This window comes from Nothoprocta perdicaria, unplaced genomic scaffold, assembly GCF_003342845.1.
Source record: "Nothoprocta perdicaria isolate Ctin4 unplaced genomic scaffold, notPer1 scaffold_17, whole genome shotgun sequence".
Taxonomy (NCBI): domain Eukaryota; kingdom Metazoa; phylum Chordata; class Aves; order Tinamiformes; family Tinamidae; genus Nothoprocta; species Nothoprocta perdicaria.
In genome coordinates this window covers 6,658,536-6,674,864 of record NW_020454871.1, presented here as the reverse complement: position 1 = coordinate 6,674,864, position 16,329 = coordinate 6,658,536, and the positions used below count along the sequence as shown (strand labels likewise).

The window sequence follows — 16,329 nt, the reverse complement described above, 5'->3', positions numbered from 1 at the left end:
GGCGCCCCGGAGGCCGCTGCCCTGCGCGCGGCCTGGCCCGCGGCGAGAAGCTTCCCCGGACCGGGCCGGGCCGCGGCGCAGCCCGGGGGCCGGGCGAGGCTTCGCGCCCGCGGGGACGGTCCCGCCGCGGCCCCGCTCGGGCTGCAGTTTGAGCCTTTGTCAGCTCAGTGTTTGTTCGGTTGGTTTTTCCTCCGAAAGCCCCTTCCTCCCGCGAAGGCCCGCCTGCTGCGTTAGCCGCTGCCGTTGCGCGAGGAGGGCAGCGCGGGGAGCCGCGAGCATCCCCCGGGGCTGCGGCCGGGGCGGCCTCTGCCTTGGGCCTCCGCTGCAGGCTGCGCCCAGTGAGAGCCTGGGGAGATACGGAGAGGAAAAACCGCAGTGTATCAGCGCTGTGCCAGGGCGCTGTACCCATCTGTGCGTTTCTTAACGGAAAAAAGAGAAAAAAAGGTGGTGTCTATTTGAGATGCTAGCGCAGACTGTGCCATTTCACTTCAGGCCAAGTCACAGGGCTGTCATGTGGCAGAGTTTGTTTGCATAAAAATGAGATATTATCTCACCTGTTGCGCTCTTTTCCCCGCCTCAGTATAAATAGTGTTTCCTGTTGCAGCAGCGGTGTAAAAATCCAAAGTTAATGGCTGTTTGCAGTGTGTTTCCACAGTTTGTGTTCAACACAAAAGAGAGTCCTCCTAATTAATGCATCTGTTAAAATAACATAGAGCTCAGTAGCACAGGATGCAAGAGTAAAGTCAACTAAAGCAGCAGTTCTTACCACCAGTCCTTTATTTAGGCATTCATGTGGGTAATTCAATTTAGGGCCAACTATTGCACTGATGGAAATCTCTCTTGCAGCTCAACCTTGGTAGCTTTCAGTAGGCTGGTTAATAGAGATTCTAAGGGGAAGTGTTTTGGGTCCCTGGAATGCCTCAGGCTCTGCTGTTTTGGGATGCTTTGCACAGTTTATCGTAAGGTGTTTAAATGAGGCAGGTTTTCGGTTGGCTGGGTTATCACTAGTTTAATCTTCAGCGCAAATTTTTCTAGGGTAGAGGAAGCTTATAACTAGATAGCTCCCTGCACAAAATGAGTTAAAATGAAAGTTCTTTTTTTTTCTTTTTTTTTTTTCCTGTTATATTTGTTTGCACTAAGGCTTCTCCTGATCAGGTTTCCTGTTAAATCAGTTCTCTGACTACTGAGGATGAACATTGTATATTGTTTCTAGGGGACAACTCCCATAAACCTGGGAATTGTTTTGTGCTTCTGTATTGCATTAGTATGCTGCAGTTGATAGTAGAAAAGTATTCATATCAAAATGTAATATCAGGCAAGCTGTAGGTTTTTATAATGTAGATTATTACACAGCGGCAAGTTCAGGTGCTCATGCTGCTGTCCATCTAGCTCCACCAGCACGAGCAGCATTGTAGTGAAAACACAGCATATTCTTTCCCAGTTTAAGTGATGAGGAGGAGAAAAGGTACGGAGACGCATATGTCTTACATTGTTTAGCAATTTAAATTGTTTAGCAATGTCTTAAATTTTACAGCAATTTTTGGCTCTTCTCCTGTTCATTATTTCTGATACATTGGAGCTATCAATGGACTGTAGATCAGATGATGAAACATGGCGGTGAGGAGTAGGGTGAGCAGGGAAACGACTGTTTTGCCTTGAAAATTAAGGTGCAGCACATGAAGTTCCGCTCCTTGTTTAACTCAGATTTGTGTTATTCACAAATAATTCTGAATAAGCTTGATGGGTATGGCCAGAATGAAATTCCCTTCTGCTGGGGAAATCAGAGTAACAGGAGAGACAGTCTGGCATTAGAGCCGTCTGCCTTTGGACTTACGAAGGCATTGTATTGTATTTTACAAGGAAAACTTTTTGCAGTCAAATAGGATTCTCGTAAATGTTCTCATGCTTGTGAGAAACTTCATACTCAACTGAGCTAGACTGATAACTTAATTTTTTGAGGCACATTCATTTCCATAATCAGTATATTTTCTTGGGAACTGAAGAATATATCTGAAAATGGGCTGCAAGCATTTTTGTTGACCTTTAAAGAGGAGCATCTTGTATTTTCAGTAACAAGAAGATTGTTTCCAGGCTTAGCACTAGTAGTCTTTCAAACAGAAGTTTATGTTATGATACATACTGTAATGGAGATGTATATGCATGTACATATACATGTAAATGTATGACTTTTTTTGTAAGTTGGCATGACAGCCGTTTTGTATTATCTTCTCTGTATTGAGCTGTTAGAAGTTGCAAGTCATTTATCATAGAAAATTTCTAATGCTGCTTACTTGCAACATCATTATTTGGCCTTGGAAATTGAAGTCAGGCGTTTACAAAATCATTAAATTTTCAAACCACTTTATTATATGTGTAGTGCTGTTCATCACTAAGGAGAGTTATGTTTTTGGGCCAAGATTTAGAGAGGTGTTTTTCAACTACAGCTTACGTGCCTCTCGTTTACATCATTCCATGTAAAGACTAAGTTGTATATATATTCCTGAGTAACAATTGTGAAAGTAAAACAAATGTAATACTTCTCGAGAACTACTGTGTATTTAAGACCGTTTTGGCCTGGCTTTTCCACTTTACTCAAATAGTTTAGGTTATTATTTCATTTTAATATATTTATGTTAGGATAATGATTATGTCACTTGCCAGATTAAGCTCCCGTTTTGTTACTTTTTATATAGACATGCACTTTGGCATAGTTTGGTGTTTTCAAAATGATTTTTATAGTATAGTGTATGCCAAAGAGTGAAATATTTGATATATTTTATTCAAAGGAAATATGTAGAAAAGCATACTTTTCAAGATGTCAACTTTCATTATTCATTTAAAGCAAATTCTTTTCTGTTGAAGAATAAACTTTATTCTCTTTTAGTACTTTCCTTCAATCCTTTCAACTTGTATCCTATTTGAAGAGACACAAACATGAGGATGAGATTAATCTGCAGTTTAAATTTTATCTGTTCATATTTCATAATGAAATAATATTTTTTAAAAAAAGGAATCCAGCTATTCTTATAATGTTCAAGTTTATTCAACTTGATGTTTGTGCTTTAGTGAAGATGTTGATGCTTATAGTGCTTAAAATTTAAATTCCAGAAAAATGATCCTCCTTTTCAACTCAAGCTTCCACCCAAAGCAGCTAGACCCGAAAAAGAAATTGACCCAGAATATGAAGAGAAGATGGTAAGTGTGTTCACAGCAAAGCAGATGACAAGATGACTTTCACAAAAGTTTTCAATTTGTTTGCTTGAGCTAGATAGACACAGAGGCAACAAGAAACTATTGCAAGCAGAAAGAAGCAAAGGAGAAGGAATTGAAATTGGGAATGGTGTTATTAATACAATATGTAGTCCAGTTCTCCAGGTATTTGTGGCTGCATGATTTTCAGACCTGGAGGTCCTGTCATTACTGTCATTTGGTAACTGTAGTTGTCACTGGATTTTTTTTTCTGTATATTGTCTGCTTGGCTGTTTTTTTTAGTATCCAGATTTTCTGAATTATCGGCTGGGGTATATGGGGTGTATTTTATGGTATTCAGTGGGGAACCTCACTTAGCTTTGTTTACCAAGGCCATTGGCTATGTTTAGTTTCATTTAAAATGCTGCAGAAGAATTTGTTCTTGAGCATAAGATAAATGTTTCTTAGGGCCCACTCCCTCTTGCAGGTCACTACATATACAAGTTTCACTTGATATTACCATCTTATCAAAATTTCAAAACGTGCAAAAAGTCCAGTAATGGTTTCTAGGAGAGTTTTTCTAAAGGCAAGCGTATGTTTATTATTAAAAAAAAAAAAAAAAAAAAAAGGCTTTGTAAATACATTGCCCTCATGTGGCAAGCACATGCATTGCAGTGGTCAGTTTCTTTTTTAATTACCTTTCCTCTATAATAGACTGATTCATGTAAAAATATGTAAAAATTACTCTTTTTTTTTTTTTACAGAAATACCTTATATTATTTACATATTGCTTAGATTATGGCACACAATTACAATTTCACATTTGTAGTTTATGTATTAAGGAATTTTTCTGTGATCTCATTCATATCTTAGGTGATGTAGTTTCATTTTAGTGAAATGCATTTGCCTCATCGTTGCAGCAAAGCTTAAAATTTAAGTTTTTACTCTGAAAGCAAAAATCACTACCTTCAATGAATAGAGCTTGTATATCCATTATTACACTTTGTGTATCTATTGTTACACTTTTAAAAGCGGAGCTAGCACTATATATTTTTGGGTGTAATCCAAATAACCTTCAAACTGATAGAAGTTTTGTCACTGTCTTGGTCAAACCTAGAATTTCATCCCTTAATGTAAGTCAGAGCCTCATCTTTTTGTGGATCTTTTGTACAGCATCCTTGAAAGTGTCCTGTTACAATGGCTTTTGCATGACCTTTGTAGCCTCTAGCTGGCTAACAGGAGGCAATGATCTTGTCAGTCTTCACTCACATAAGTTATCCTCAGAGTCTTTTTCTTAAGAAAAATAAAATTGTTCATGAAGGAAAGTAATCCATCTTTTTCTTTTTTTTCTCCTCACTTTGGAAACCAGAAAGCTGATCGAGCAAAAAGATTTGAGTTCCTGCTGAAACAGACGGAACTTTTTGCGCATTTTATTCAGCCAGCAGCACAGAAATCGCCAACATCTCCACTGAAAGTCAAACTGGGACGGCCACGGATAAAGAAGGATGAAAAACAGAGTTTAATTTCAGCTGGGGAGTATGTTATGTTTTGATTTCTAACTTATACTTTCAAATAAATTATGCCTTTTACTATATTTAAATAATCTAAAGATTCCAATTTAAATACATTCAGAAGTTTTGAAAGAAATTATGGAACACTATTAATAGAAAAACATATTAACATATGAATTAGAGTATGTGTATTGCACCATCTGCATTAGTCTGAGTTTAAATTAGGAATGGACTTCTAAAATAGATTTCCTGATCATTGCTACTTAACTATGTTTTGGTAATGCACTGGAGTACATGGATTGAATTTCTTTTGGGTAGCATTAAAATAAAAGATGAACTCCAGAGTTGCATGTGATGTGCTCACACCACTAGTGAACATCTGATGGGGTCAGTCTAGGGCTAGACAAGTTAAAACAACACAGCATGGACATAGTAGGATGTTTGATCCTCAGCATCATTTGTCTTGCTGCACAATTTTGTCTTGTTCACTGATGTAGACACAGCTTGTAGGCATTTGAAGAGTCTATAATATCTAACAATCGGCTTTTGTTGAGTTTACAAAACAGCATTTTCTACTTTATCATTTTTTTTAAAATATATTTTTAGAATAAAATACTTCATTCTTCCAAATGGTATGATTATCAAGTAACTGATGCTAAGTTGGGGGGGGGGTGAGAATACCCTGTTACTCATTACAGAGTCTCTTAGAGAACTCATGATTCTTGGCAGAATATGGTCATGGCACGGGAGGAAGGGGCTGCATTTTGGGTATCATAATTAAAGCCAGAGTAAATTGTGAAAGAGTAACTCATAACAGGATATGATTTCTGCCCCAAATCAGTGTTCTAGGACATTCACAGTCATGTAGATCAACAGTTGTTTTTGTCCTAATTTGGCTTGTTTTGATTATTCGGTGTCTAGAAGTTATTTCATGCGCATCTCCATTTGGGATTCTTTCTGTAGTTATCGTCACAGGCGCACAGAACAAGAAGAAGATGAAGAATTGTTGTCCGAGAGTCGAAAAACGTCTAATGTGTGTATTCGATTTGAGGAATCTCCTTCATGTAAGTTTTTGATTGGCAATTTTCTGTTTACTTTGATTTTGTTAAAATCTGATGAACAGACTGCAATTAATTTTCTGCTTAGAATTAGTGTTTTTTCCACTTAGAGGAATCTTATATTTACAGATGTGAAAACAGGAACATTAAGAGATTATCAGGTTAGAGGGCTGAACTGGATGATCTCGTTGTATGAAAATGGTGTTAATGGCATTCTGGCAGATGAAATGGTAAGCAGTAATCTCTTTGTATTTTTGTGGAAACGTAACCATCCTTTACCATCCTTTTCTGACTTTTTTTCTTTATTTGTGTATTCTTCAGTTGTGCAATAACTTTTTACATGAACATGAATTGTCTAACTTGTACATAGATTAATCTTATAGTAGTAAACTACATGAAATTGTAATCTTTTTCAAGCAGTTATTATTTTGTTTAGATAAATAGTAGCTAATTGAGAATTTCTATTTGTAGTGTATAAAAAAAGTAAAGTCCTTGTGTGGGTTCTTTTTAGTTTGTGTGATAAGTTCAAAAGTAAAAAGAAATTTGTAAATTTTCTTTGACACTGCACAAAAGGAATAGAGCATGCAACATCGGTCAAGTCCAAGATTTTGGTGCTTTGATAAATACTAAAATATGTTCTGTAGAGTTAAAGCTGATTTGTGTAACTAAATAAGGCATGTAGTATACGTCATGGGTAGTGAAGTGTAGTAGTAGCAAAACTCAAACACTGAACTGAGAGCAAAGTTCAAACATTAAATTGCCTATAGTATTTCTTGTATATGCAGGAGTATGTATTGTTCTGCAACAGTTACATTTTCACTTTTTTTTTTTTTTTTTTTTTTTTTTTTTTTTTTTTTTTTTGTTCCGTCCTCCCCCTTCCTACCGTCTTTGTCAATGTAGGGTCTTGGTAAGACTCTGCAAACGATAGCGTTATTAGGCTATCTGAAGCATTACAGAAACATTCCTGGGCCACACATGGTTCTGGTTCCAAAGTCAACTTTGCACAACTGGATGAATGAATTTAAACGCTGGGTTCCATCATTACGTGCTGTTTGTCTTATTGGAGATAAAGATGCCAGAGTAAGTGCTTTACTTTTCAAAGATACTCTACATTATTCATCAGAAATGAATGTTTGGGAAAAGAGAATTCTCTTTAAGTTATCTCCTTAATTAGTGTTTTTTTTCCCAACAATCTTTAACATTAAAAAATGTTATATGTTATGAAAAATATTACATTCCCTGTTGTCTTCCTTTTTGACTTGTGTAACTATATTTTACATTTTTATTTTGTCTGTCTTTACATTGGGAAAGTGATTATCCATTTTCTTTTATTGCATTCACCTTGTTGCTTCTTTGCCATTCACTCTTTACTTTCTGTTTAGATGACTGCTTATGTTCTTTACTTGTATTGCACATCCAACCGTGGCCTTGTCAGCAGGATTGTATTATAGTTTTTGAGGCTTTCCATCTTTCATACTGAAAGCTTTAAATTAGATGTAGGATATTGTGCAGCAAGCTGGCTGTTCCCATGAATCTTATGGTACCTAACATATTTTGCAATGTTGCCTGTGAGGATCCATTCTGCCAGTGATTCAAGTACTTCCTTCTAGTGCTATATTCGTAAATTTTATCCAGTCTTTCCAATCATTAGTGATTTTAGGCTTGATAATATCTGTACCACAGTTGCTGAATCACATCTACTGCTTATTGATAGTTCCTTCGGAGCATGGAATGGGGAGCATGGATTTTCTTTGCTTTCAGAATGTTATGTATGCATTATCATAATTTCTCATTGCTTATTTTTCCTCTTCATCTCTCCATGTTCTGTAGTGACTAAAACATGTCTGAGTTTATGTTTGCGTTAATAAAGCAGTGCGTAGTAGTGTTGTAGAGAGCAACACTTTATTAGGCAGTTCTTGGGGAATTTGGGAATTACTAGACCAGTCTGGGCTTTTAGTTAGGATGGGCCAGGAAACCTCCTAAATAAATTCTTGGATACCTGCGTGTTACGACCTTTCCAAGGGTGATATTCTGTCATATGCATACTTTTAGGTATTTGTAAGTAAATAGAGATGAGAGAGAGAGAGAGAGGGGAGGGAAGACTTCAGGCAGGAGAGGAGGTGGGAATAGATTTGGTGAATCGTTCTGAAACATTCTTTTGTAGAGTTTGGATCCCTGGAAGATACAAGTTCAGAGGGGTTTATTTACCTTACCAAAGCTACTGATCTGTTTGTGCCTAGAGTGCAGAGAATCGAATCTTTTGTTAATTTATCTTAGTTACATAAAAGATGTTTCAGATTTTTCTTTTGTTCTGTCTGATCCCTCAGTAATGTTGGCGGAGATGTTTCACTGAATTCCAAATAAATTGTTCCTTTTTGTAAGTAGCCTTTAATTGATTCAACTGTTTTCTTTAGGCAGCTTTTATCCGTGATGTTATGATGCCTGGGGAATGGGATGTTTGTGTTACATCGTATGAAATGGTCATTAAGGAGAAATCTGTCTTCAAAAAATTTAACTGGAGATACCTGGTAATAGATGAAGCTCACAGAATAAAGAATGAGAAGTCCAAGGTAAACTCAAAATCTGCCAAAATCATTGGAAATCTTTTGTGTTCTAGTATTTTTAAAATACAAAATAATTCTGAAGTGATAGGAATTGTATACATTATGGATAGGTCAAATTCCTTTTTTAATATAAGCAATAAGGTTGTGAGTGATAAATATTAGAGGTAGCTCTGTCTTCAAATTGAGCTGATATGGTTCCAGGCTGCAGAAACTGATTAAAGCTTACTATGTTTACACTGCATGTTATGATAATGATGACTATTTGTTGTTGTATTTTAAGCTGTCAGAAATTGTGCGGGAGTTCAAGACAACGAATCGATTGCTGCTTACAGGAACTCCTTTACAGAATAACCTCCATGAGCTGTGGGCATTACTCAATTTTCTTTTGCCTGATGTCTTCAATTCTGCAGACGTAAGTTGAAGTTTGAAAGTAAAATCTTGTCATTTTGATACCAAGGACACTTTCTACAGAGAAGAATGACTTGCCAATTAGAGATGTATAATGTGGAAGACCTGGTTTCAGTAGAAACCCTGTGACTTACCTAACTAGACAATTTAATGCTTTATCTAGTTGAAATAGTATATTAGGTTAGTGCAAGAATTACACAAAATAAAGCAAACTTTGGGAAATCAATGCAGAATGAAACACAAAAAGCATCCAAATAAGTGTAAGCATTTTTTCACTTAGGATTTCCTCCATTTTTGAGTCATCGTTCTATTTTTGTTGTCCTTATATTGCTCCTGTTCTTTCTGCTGTGTTTTGCAACTCACTTCTTAAGGATTCTGCTTTCTTTTTGTACCCTCTTGCCTGAAGAACTGAGATACTGTAGTGTTGAACATGAAATATCATTGGAAATGGAACAGAGTAACACCATAACTGTATTTTGTCAATGGAGTTATTTAGTTGACTTGAGTTCTTATGTGTTGTGCAGCTGACACAGAGCTGTGGCTTATTTTTTCTTCACTGATAGATGGTATAGCTCTTAAGATTAATGCTGCTTTCTGCTGGAGTGAGTGAGAGTCTATACATATCTGTTAGAAATAGAGATGTTAAACTATTGATTCTAGTTGTGCTTTTTCCCCACAGGATTTTGACTCATGGTTTGACACTAAAAATTGCCTCGGTGATCAGAAACTTGTAGAAAGACTTCATGCGGTAAGTAATTAAAGCTATAATCATGCATCATTGTTAGTATGCACAATGTAAAAATAAAAGCAGACTGTTTTCCCCCAGCTTCATGTCAGACAAAATAGATAAAATGAACGTGAATGTGTTTTGTTATAGAAATGCCTAACAGAACTTTTATGCGTAAAATATCAGAAATTACTCTGCAGTTGCTCCTTCATGCAACATTGCTGTTTGAAGTGGTCAAAATTATAGTGAAAAAGGAAGTTTTGAGAGTTACTCAAAGTGATTTATTATCCTGAATAGTATATTGATAATGCTAGCCTGAATAAATAAATACTATGTCTTTCCCGTTGTTTTGCTGTGAGTGAAATCGAAGTAGCATTTCTTTTATCGTGTAGTAATAAAATTGAAATCAGAAGGAAGTGCAACATTTCTTATCTTTGAAGTGTTGGTGTAATTCGAAAGGGAATATATTGATTTACAAGTTTTTCAGGCCTCATTTTTCAGTCTGTAGCAGAATGGTTCTGAGGAGGTCACCATAAGAGCAATAGCTATTGCTTAGTTTTGATGAATAAGTGTTCCAGAATTGAACCTGTTACAATTGTAATTGAGACAATCGATATTCTGAAACTATCTATGGAAATACTCTTAATTCGTGTAGGTTTTGAAGCCATTTCTCTTGCGTCGCATAAAAGGTGAAGTAGAAAAAAGTCTGCCTCCTAAGAAAGAAGTAAAAATTTATCTTGGACTTAGCAAAATGCAGAGGGAATGGTAAGTTACTTACCTTATAATAAGATTCTTTTCTGATGAAGAACAGAGCAGTTTTTCTTATTGAACTGCTCTTCTTTTCCTGTTGTGTGTCAGGAAGAGAGTTGTCTTTGGGGTTAATTTTTTCCCCTTTTTTATTTATTTATTTTTTTAATCTTTTCTCTTTAGTTGCACTAGTTAGGAATATAATGAAACATGTTGGGTGAAGGATGGAGTTTTTTTTCGATCCCTTCCTTTAGTTTATTTGAAAGAATGTATACCTAATAAATTTCATTCCTTGATACAAGTAGGTATGCATCAGTAGAAGTCTCAGAGTTAAAAGTAAAATAAAACCGTGAAAAGCCACATACCCATAAGAGAAGCAAGAAAAGGGCTTTTTCATCTATGTCTTTATGCACATCCCAGAGTCAGGTCAGTGTAGCAGCTTTGGTCAAATCTGTGGTAACTTAATTCACTCCATAATCTTAAAAGAGAAGGAAAACCTAGTGAAACAGTGATCAGTGTCTTTCACTGACAGATTGCTGTGCAATTTAGGTGACTTTCATAAATCCTTAGTATCAGTCATTTATTTTCCCCAAGTAATATAATATACCCCAGTCTTCATGTAAACAAAACAATCTTCTGCTTCTAGATTAAAAAAAAAAGTAATTGAGACACTTCAGGGATTCTCATGTTTGAAATGTGAAACGAAAGTTTGTTAAAATATGAAGAGAAAGTTGTTCAAAATTGTCCATAAAACTTCAGGTATACCAGGATTCTGATGAAAGATATTGATATCCTAAATTCAGCTGGGAAAATGGATAAGATGCGTCTGCTGAATATTCTGATGCAGTTGCGAAAATGCTGCAACCACCCCTACTTATTTGATGGAGCTGAGCCTGGCCCTCCTTATACCACTGACACACATCTCATCACTAACAGTGGTAAAATGTTAGTTCTGGATAAACTGCTAGCAAAACTCAGAGAACAGGGTAAGTACTATCTGTGAAGAGTAATAATCAAAATAGCAATCATAAGTAAAAATGCACTTTAAAGCTTTCATAGATTCATCCTTCTCTTTCCTGCAGTGTGGGCATTCATTACTTTCAGTGGGGTTTTGATTCAGAAGACGTTTTTTGTAGAATCTTTTTAATAGATGGGGAGAAGGAAGCCGTACAGGAATGGTAAGGAAGCCTAATGATACAGGGAAGTGAAGAATGCCATCCTCAAGACGATTTTTGATAAGAGAAATAGTTTTCTGTGCACATCAATCATCAGCTGCTTCCCATATTTTTTAACTTTTCTTTAGTTGTGTAGTTGTTCTGTGGAAAAAAACAAAACAAAATAACTCATCTAGAATGGAAGTTAAGTCAGAAAAGTGACTACAAAAGAAAGACCTTTTATGTTAGGCATAGTCACATAGTATAGGGTATTTTATATGGATTCTTTATTCATACCCTGTAGTAAGATGAATGTAAAAGTATAAAAGCGTCAAAAAAAATCTTATCTTCTGTGTTGTTCTATCAGGTTCCAGAGTTCTACTTTTTAGTCAGATGACTCGCTTATTGGATATTTTGGAAGATTATTGCATGTGGCGTGGATATGAGTACTGCCGACTAGATGGACAGACACCACACGAAGAGAGAGAGGTGAGAAAGCTGTATAAGCATGAAATGTATGTATCAGATGATTAAGAAGCTGTGAGTAGCTATATAACTTTCTAAAATAAAGCAAAAAATGCTACCATTTACAAGGACAGCAAAGGATATATTATTTTCCTAAATAAAAGGTCATCGTAGAATAGAATTCATTTCCATTTGTTTCTCATCTCTTTGGAATAACAATGTTTTGCCTACTTGGATATTTTTTTTCTTTCTTTTTTTTGGCATGTGCAAAGCTACTGTTTCTGATATGAAAATTCCATGAAAAGTCAGCAATATATTGGAAACTTGTTTGAAAACTAATGCTATAATGAAACTTTTTTTTTTTTAAAGGAAGCAATAGATACCTTTAATGCTCCCAACAGCAGTAAATTCATTTTCATGCTTAGTACCAGAGCTGGAGGTCTAGGAATTAATTTGGCAACAGCTGATGTGGTTATTCTCTACGATTCAGACTGGAATCCTCAAGTAGACCTGCAAGCCATGGTGAGCTAGCTTCCTTACATGTTCCCTAAATTTACCATTGTTCAATTTTGTTTAATTATTCCTGGCATTCTTGTTGTTTTTTTATCTTTTGTATTTGAAATAACACACCGAAGAATTGAATGAAAGGGCACAGCCACAATTGGGAAAAACTCTAAATTTCTTCCTGTAAATATTTTTTGTCTGTTTTTAAAACTGATTCAGAAAGCTTCTGTCAAAATGCTCTATAAGTATGCTTTATCCATAGAATTGTTCTTTATTCAGTCTTTCAGGTGTGTAACAGTAAATGACAAAGACAGGGCTCTTCCCAGAGTAATAGCAGTGTATTAGAAGCCTGCTGCTTTCCTACCCTTTTGTAAAGCTTATGATTGTGCAAACCACATAGTTTCTACACAGTTTCTATGCGGTGGTAGAGCTAGGGATAAGAAATCCTTGACTTTGGGTTGAGCTTCCTGAAGTACTCTCTGGAGTACTGAGAAGTTTCTAAAATCAGTGTCTGTAATTTGTTTCATGCAGAATAAAAATGCCATGTTGCCTCTTGGATGACTGAGTTGAATTTTACTCTCTTCTTGTGTCTGCTTTTTTTTTTTTCCCTTCGTTCTTCCTTCTAATATCCTTAAATATCTCAATCTGTTATTTAGAGTAGATCATCTTTCCTTCAAGATGCATGTGCTTTACCAAGTGTAGAGCAAATTCCTGAGAACTGATTAGCATGATCTGTAAGGTCTAATAGACTTCTAATGAAGAAGAGTGTTAAATGAATGTTATACAAGAGAATGCAAGAGTTTACAACTCATTCAAAGACTAAAATCCTGGTATCGTCAGTACAATGACTTGCTGATTTTTATTTCTCTCTTTTTAGGAGGACAAAATATTTTTGTTTATATTTTCCAAAGTGAATAGCTACAACTTTTGGTGCAAATAGGAACATTAGTTATCAGACCTGATTTGCTCTGTGCTGCACCTGTAAGGGATGATCCGCAGACTGGTGTTTCCATGTAGCTGTCTTGGAACAGCTGCAATATTGAAGCCCTGGCCACATGCACTCTGCCTATGAAATAAATATTCTGAAGTCAGGCCTGCCAAACCCTCATACTTTTCTCATTTGAGAGAATTAGTTTGAATACAGTGCAGGTGTGTGTGTGTGTGTGTGTGTGTATGCATTGCGCATGCACACACATAAAAATGTATATGCCTCTGTATATATGTACACACACAGTATGTATGTGTGCTGTTACTGCACTTCCCAGTTGCAATCTAGACAGACCTTTGATTATCTTCATTTACAGTGAGGTAGATGTATTTCAATAAAATAACCTAAATCTAAAATATTCTTCTGTCCTTGTTATAAGTATATGTAACTATACCGATGTTACCTGTATTGTGCCCTGTCAAATATGCAAGGAAGCAAAAAACCTATGCTAGTTTCAATCTGATGTTTCTGCTATATAGCAACTTATCTGTCTATTGCCTGTGAGTTTTTATTACTGAATACTCATTAATTTATGTTTGTTAGGATCGTGCGCATCGTATTGGTCAAAAGAAACCAGTACGGGTGTTTCGACTAATCACTGATAATACTGTTGAAGAGAGGATTGTAGAAAGAGCTGAAATAAAACTGAGACTGGACTCTATAGTTATACAACAAGGTATCAACTGCTATATATGTTTGTCTGCAACAGAATTTGGTTCAGTCCCTTAAAGCATGCATTAATTAACTGCAGGAATACAGTATGAGACAGCACAGGCCTCGTTTATAATAGCAGTACTCTATATTTATCTCAAGAGTATCGCATATAAATTACCTGTTCAGGTGAAATGTCCTTTGAAAGAAGGGTTAGTTTTTGTAAGTTAAGAGTATGGTTTTAGGCTCTAAGAATCTAAATGAGAAAGGCAAATTACTGTTAAATAGATGTGAACTGATTTATGTGGTATATTTACCAAAAATAGTAATAGGTACTAGAGCAGTTGAAAAGAGTTATATAGATGTGGTTCTTACTGTACTGCAATTTAATGATGTTTGAAGCTCTTTTGAAGTTAATTTATCGAAAGCCAAGATTATCAAGCTGAAGACTGTGAAGATTGTGAGTTGCATGACAGTTTTCAAAGGGTTGGGTTGCTGAAAGCGTGGTGGTCAGAAGGCTCTGTGAAGAGATGAGATAGCAGGAGTGAAATGTTGAGTGGGAAAAATGAGAGTTTTGAACAAAGTGAGAGTATTCAGACATTTTGTTTGAAATCAGCAGAGTAGCTGTTCATTTTGAGTGAAGAGCTTATTGCTTTGAGTTATCTGAAAGTGAAACACAATCTTTGTTTTGGCTTGACCTTAAGTTCCCCCATGCCATTCTCCCCTCCTCAAAGATCCCATATCTCCATGGTATCTGGAGATACGATGTTCAGCACAAGTGAAATTCAGATTTGTTTCCGTATGATTCTGCTTTGTGTTTTTTCTTTTTTCCTTTGCCAGTGAACTGAAAACAAAATCCGCTGTATGGACCTACTGGAATTTTTATTTTATAGTTTTCAACATATTTCTTTTAATTTTAGGAAGGCTTATTGACCAACAGTCTAACAAACTGGCAAAGGATGAGATGTTGCAAATGATCCGTCATGGAGCCACACACGTCTTTGCTTCTAAAGACAGTGAGTTGACAGAAGAAGATATAACTACTATTTTGGAAAGAGGTGAAAAGAAGGTGAGAGCAATGTTGTGTGGAATTTGAAATACACATCAGATAACATATATTTTGTACGTATGTTTAAAAAAGAAATAGAGGGCAAGAATAATTAAATAAATTTGCAAATATATTTGCTTATGTCCAACTGTTATTTTACAGTTGGTAAATATTTTAAAGGCTATGGAAGCATAAGGAGTAAAAGAAGTGAATTGTAATGACTTTCAGTTGTTTGGACTGTGGGGAAAAAATGTGCACGTTGTCCTCAGTGCTGTTTATTTCATGGCATGGGCTTTTAGAAAGATGTAAATTTTATGCCAGCAGTTTTAATAGACAAACCACCTCTATGGAACTTTAATAGAGAATAGGTTGCTCTATGGAAAAATGAACTGCCCCTTCATTTCTGAAGAGTTGGACATAAATTTCAGTTAACTTTAGAAGTTAAATCATACAGATGTACAGGGTGTATGTTAAATCCTATAGCACTATCTCCCGGCATAGTAAAATTGGTTTAATGGAGTTTAATGGAGTCAGGTTGTTCAGGGTGGAAAAGTGCTGTGGATTTCTTTCCTGCTTAACACAGAAAATTGGAAAGATTGACATAGAAGAGAGGGAGAATGTTTTAGTAAACTGAAGCAAGCTGTTTTTCCAGGAACTGGTGAACATCTTGTGTGAGTCTAAATGTAACTTTCTATATTCTAGACAGCTGAAATGAATGAACGATTGCAAAAAATGGGGGAGAGCTCTCTAAGAAATTTCACTATGGACACAGAGATGAGCTTATATAACTTTGAAGGTGAAGATTATAGAGAAAAACAAAAGGTAATTTTTCTCCTAAAGTCAGGCATTACAGACTGGTTTAGAGGCTCAAAGACCATGGTTATGCTAAAGGAGTAGAAAGCCAGTGGCTTTTGAAGTTTTCATTTGTTAATTGCAGTACACCCTGCAAAGCAATTATCTTGTATGGTTAGTTTGTTCTCTGTACTGCTGTCTGTTGCCCTATATCTATTTTCATAAATATTTTCAGTGCAAGTTTCTTAACAATTTCAAAGAAACATTTAAAGAAACAAAATATTTAATGAGAATAAAGTATGTGTATATATGCTTACCTATGTGCTTGTTTGTTTTCTTGTAAATAATTTATTAAAACAAGCCAGATAAATACAGCATGGTGTTGAAGCATGTTTTAGTAAGCTTAAGATGTAGTCACTGCTATCTAATGTGTTTTTTTTTTTTTTTTTTTTTTGTTAAAGCAGTAGTACTGTATAAGTTATTCATCATGATTTCTAGAGAAGTAATTCTTTCACTGTAGCAC

The 16,329-nt window shown here is 35.8% G+C and overlaps 1 protein-coding gene across 1 annotated transcript in view; it reads left to right on the top strand.

The window, feature by feature from the left end:
- The window catches only part of SMARCA1 (SWI/SNF related, matrix associated, actin dependent regulator of chromatin, subfamily a, member 1), a 33,492-nt gene that overhangs the window by 4,387 nt on the left and 12,776 nt on the right, over window positions 1–16,329 (top strand). The window contains exons 2-16 of the mRNA XM_026036004.1: window positions 3,109–3,195; window positions 4,559–4,725; window positions 5,664–5,764; window positions 5,888–5,988; window positions 6,659–6,838; window positions 8,173–8,328; window positions 8,603–8,734; window positions 9,410–9,478; window positions 10,113–10,222; window positions 10,964–11,190; window positions 11,726–11,847; window positions 12,193–12,345; window positions 13,859–13,991; window positions 14,887–15,035; window positions 15,717–15,836. Coding sequence (XP_025891789.1) covers window positions 3,109–3,195; window positions 4,559–4,725; window positions 5,664–5,764; window positions 5,888–5,988; window positions 6,659–6,838; window positions 8,173–8,328; window positions 8,603–8,734; window positions 9,410–9,478; window positions 10,113–10,222; window positions 10,964–11,190; window positions 11,726–11,847; window positions 12,193–12,345; window positions 13,859–13,991; window positions 14,887–15,035; window positions 15,717–15,836 — 2,007 coding nt within the window. The remainder of the gene's footprint in view (window positions 1–3,108; window positions 3,196–4,558; window positions 4,726–5,663; window positions 5,765–5,887; window positions 5,989–6,658; window positions 6,839–8,172; window positions 8,329–8,602; window positions 8,735–9,409; window positions 9,479–10,112; window positions 10,223–10,963; window positions 11,191–11,725; window positions 11,848–12,192; window positions 12,346–13,858; window positions 13,992–14,886; window positions 15,036–15,716; window positions 15,837–16,329) is intronic.